Genomic DNA, 3,119 nt, shown 5'->3' with positions numbered 1-3,119 from the left:
CCATCGTTCATGGGCTCACAAAACTATGTGTAGCTCTAGTGTCAAACAATACGTATGTTTCCACACCCCCAATACTCAAGGTCCCTACACAAGGTCCATTCAAAGTATTATAAGCCATTCTAGGTTCCATACCATGCAATTCTACTGAATTGAAAAAGATTAGATCAAGAATCATTACCAGTAATCGCTTTGAACGGTCCGGCCTCGTCCGCGTCCTTAGACAACTCATACACCTTTGGCGTTGAGGTCTAACCACGGCCCTTGCTCGGCTTCCGGGTATCTCCACGGCCCTTGTCCCGCCCAGCCTGTAAATTAGGGCAATCCCTGCGGATGTGCCCCGGCCTGCCACAGCCGTGACAGTGAAAGGAACAGCCACCACTCGAACCCTATCCCCGACTCGGTTCCCAGATCGGACAGTTCCGAGTTGCATGATCCATCTTGCCACAACGAGAACAAGCTCCCATGGCTTTCCAGCACTCACCCCCGTGACATCGACAACACTTGGAGCACTCCGACTTGCCATTGGAGGATTTTCCCTCCTCAGCCGAGTCTCGCTTCCTCTTCCGGTCACCACCAGATCCACTAGAAGCCGTGTGGCTCCTAGATTTCAACTTGGCCTCCTCAGCATGGTTGGTCTCTACCATGGCCATCCTCTCAACTAACTCAGACACGGTGTGGAAGGTACCAACAGAGCAGTAGGTTCGGAGTTCGACCCTTAGGCCTCTGATGAACCTGCGGACCTGAACTGTCTCATCTTCCAACTCCTTACCCACATAGCGTCTGAGCCAGTTGAACTTTTCCTCAAACTCATGGACCGTCTTGCGACCCTGGGCCAGGTCCAAGAACTCTGATTCCAAACGATCCCAAGCCTCAGCTGGAAAGTACTTGTGGCTGAACTCAACTTCAAAGTCTGAGAACCTCTCAACGGCACCATTGGTGCGTTTGTCCAGAGCCAACCACCAGTTGTGCGCGTCCTCTTCCAGGAAGTGAACCACAATGTCTTTCTTATACTTCTGGATTCCTCAATCCAACCAAACCGCGGCTTACCTATCCATTCTATCTAGATTGATTCCTCTACTTCTCATTTCAAGTGTAATATTTTTCTTATAATTTATCAGAGTGTTAAGGTTTACCGATTCATACTTAGGCAATCAGATTCAAATAAAGGAAAATCGTTACTTCATAGATAGTAAATGAGATCCATATATCATCCATTAGTTCATACTACTAGGTTACACACTTAGTCAATCATAAGTTCACAGTTTGCACAATAGGCTATCAATACTTCACACTTATCAACAATGACCCAATCACCCCACATCTTTACATGGAGCCCTCACAGTGCCTTTCCTTTACAACGGTCCAAGTCTGTACTTGAAACCAAACACATCACAAACACATAAGCATATGATCAGATAACCTAGCACACGGTTCTATCAATGCATGGTTCGGTTTCTAGAATTTACTAAACAACATCTATCCAATTAGTTCATCAATCAGGCGGCCATACTCAGTTTCTCACAAGAACCAGGCGTGCCAAGACAAGGCTTCAAGCGGATCACACCCAAGGCGATTTAGATCATCAGAGCCGAGGTTCAGTCTCTCAACATCAGATCAACCCAATACTTCATAATATAAAGAGAGAACATGATTTGATGGGGGGGGGATAGAGAGGATGCAACCGGTTACACGATCAGCCCTAAGGCTCGATCGGATCATCCATCGGCTAGGGCCGATGGTTTCCGGTAACACCACTGACCTTAGGCGTGCGGTCTCCTTGCGCCGCCTCCTTCTCCTTTTCTTTTTCCTTCTGCCTTGTATCCATCTTCACCAGTCTTGTCTCTCACGGCCAAGCCCTTAGCCGCCGGTCTCTCTTTCTCACGATCTGGACAAAGTTTCCCTAAGGAATTCTGATGCCAAAATCGAGCGTAGAGCCTCTTATTTATAGAGAGAGGAACCGGTAACTGTTTGGGAAATCGGTTACAAGGGATTGGCTGAAATGGTGCCACTTGTCCCTTGCACCTTTTCGCCCAAAACCGCCCCAAAACCGTCCACAACCGCCCACCTGTTCCCTTAGCAGTTTCCTCCATCGAAAACTATCTCCTAGGCCTTTGCCCAAGCCCTAATTTGAACCTCGATGCACGCGGCCCCATCGTCCCACATGAGCTGCCGGCACAGCCTAGTAACCGCTCGGCCCCGGCCACACTGTTCTGGACCGGGACACTCCGCCAAGCTGAGGTGAGCTGTCCCCAGCTGAGTGAGCTAGTCCATCAGCTTCAGTGAGCTGGCCAAGACTAAGTTAGCTAGCTCCAAGCTTCACCTAGCTGATTGAGCTTGAACCGGAACCCGTCCAGCTCCCGGATTACTCGTCCAACTCCCTTTAACTCGTCTCCATCGTTTCCTGGTTAAGTCTCAGCTGCTTGCCTTCCTTAACCTTCAGTTTGGGCCATGATACGCTTGTCTCAAGGTCTTTCCACCTGACTGGTGCGTCTCCTCGCACCATGGCCCGTTCGGATGATCCTATCTAGGATCGGGGATATGACAAGTCTCCCCCACTAACAATGGATTTGTCCTCGAATCCAAGTTAAGTGTAACATCAGGTAGGAACTGACTGTACCACTCTGGATACTCAGCCCTCATCCTTGCTTTCGTTTCCCAAGTGATAATGTCCTTACCGCTGTGATCCCACACAACCTTAATCATGGGAACTGTCTTTTTCCTCATTGCATTCCCTGTACGGTCAATGATACGAACCGGCCTTGTCTCCAAGGTCAAGTTCTTACCAAGATCAGCGGGAATCTCAAGCAAAACAATATCTTGATCCGTCAGGCATTTCTTGAGTTGGGATACGTGGAACACATTGTGAAATGCATCCATAGCCGAAGGCAAATTCAACTTGTATGCCACTGCACCCACTCGTTCTATGATCCGAAAAGGACCCAAGTACCTAGGATCCAATTTCTTTCTTCCAGTAACCCTTGTTCTTCCCTTGAACGTGATCATCTTGAGATATACCAGATCATCGACCTCGAACTCAAGATGCTTCCTACGCTTGTCCGCATAGCTATTTTGGCGATCTTGTGCCTCTTTCGTCTTTTCTTTGACCATTCCGATCTTAT

The 3,119-nt window shown here is 48.5% G+C and overlaps 1 protein-coding gene across 1 annotated transcript; it reads right to left on the bottom strand.

The window, feature by feature from the left end:
- Positions 1-386: 386 nt before the first annotated feature.
- LOC106320423 lies at positions 387-1,825 on the bottom strand. The gene is made up of 2 exons (XM_013758782.1): positions 1,760-1,825; positions 387-1,013 (listed from the first exon to the last, which is right to left on the bottom strand). Exons 1-2 carry the CDS (start codon positions 1,823-1,825, stop codon positions 387-389), a joined length of 693 nt encoding a protein of 230 aa, XP_013614236.1.
- Positions 1,826-3,119: the final 1,294 nt, after the last annotated feature.

Source organism: Brassica oleracea, unplaced genomic scaffold (assembly GCF_000695525.1).
Source record: "Brassica oleracea var. oleracea cultivar TO1000 unplaced genomic scaffold, BOL UnpScaffold00919, whole genome shotgun sequence".
NCBI classification, from domain to species: Eukaryota; Viridiplantae; Streptophyta; class Magnoliopsida; order Brassicales; family Brassicaceae; genus Brassica; species Brassica oleracea.
The sequence above is the reverse complement of the archived record's forward strand: the minus strand, read 5'-3'. Positions and strand labels throughout refer to the sequence as shown.

What these genes read in the sequence shown, in the direction of transcription:
- LOC106320423 (XM_013758782.1), bottom strand. Translation starts at nt 1,825, where the DNA reads ATGGATACAAGGCAGAAGGAAAAAGAAAAGGAGAAGGAGGCGGCGCAA. An exon ending in AAGGAGACCGCACGCCTAAG is followed by an intron (nt 1,014 to 1,759) that starts GTCAGTGGTGTT and finishes TGAGGAATCCAG; the next exon opens with AAGTATAAGAAAGACATTGT.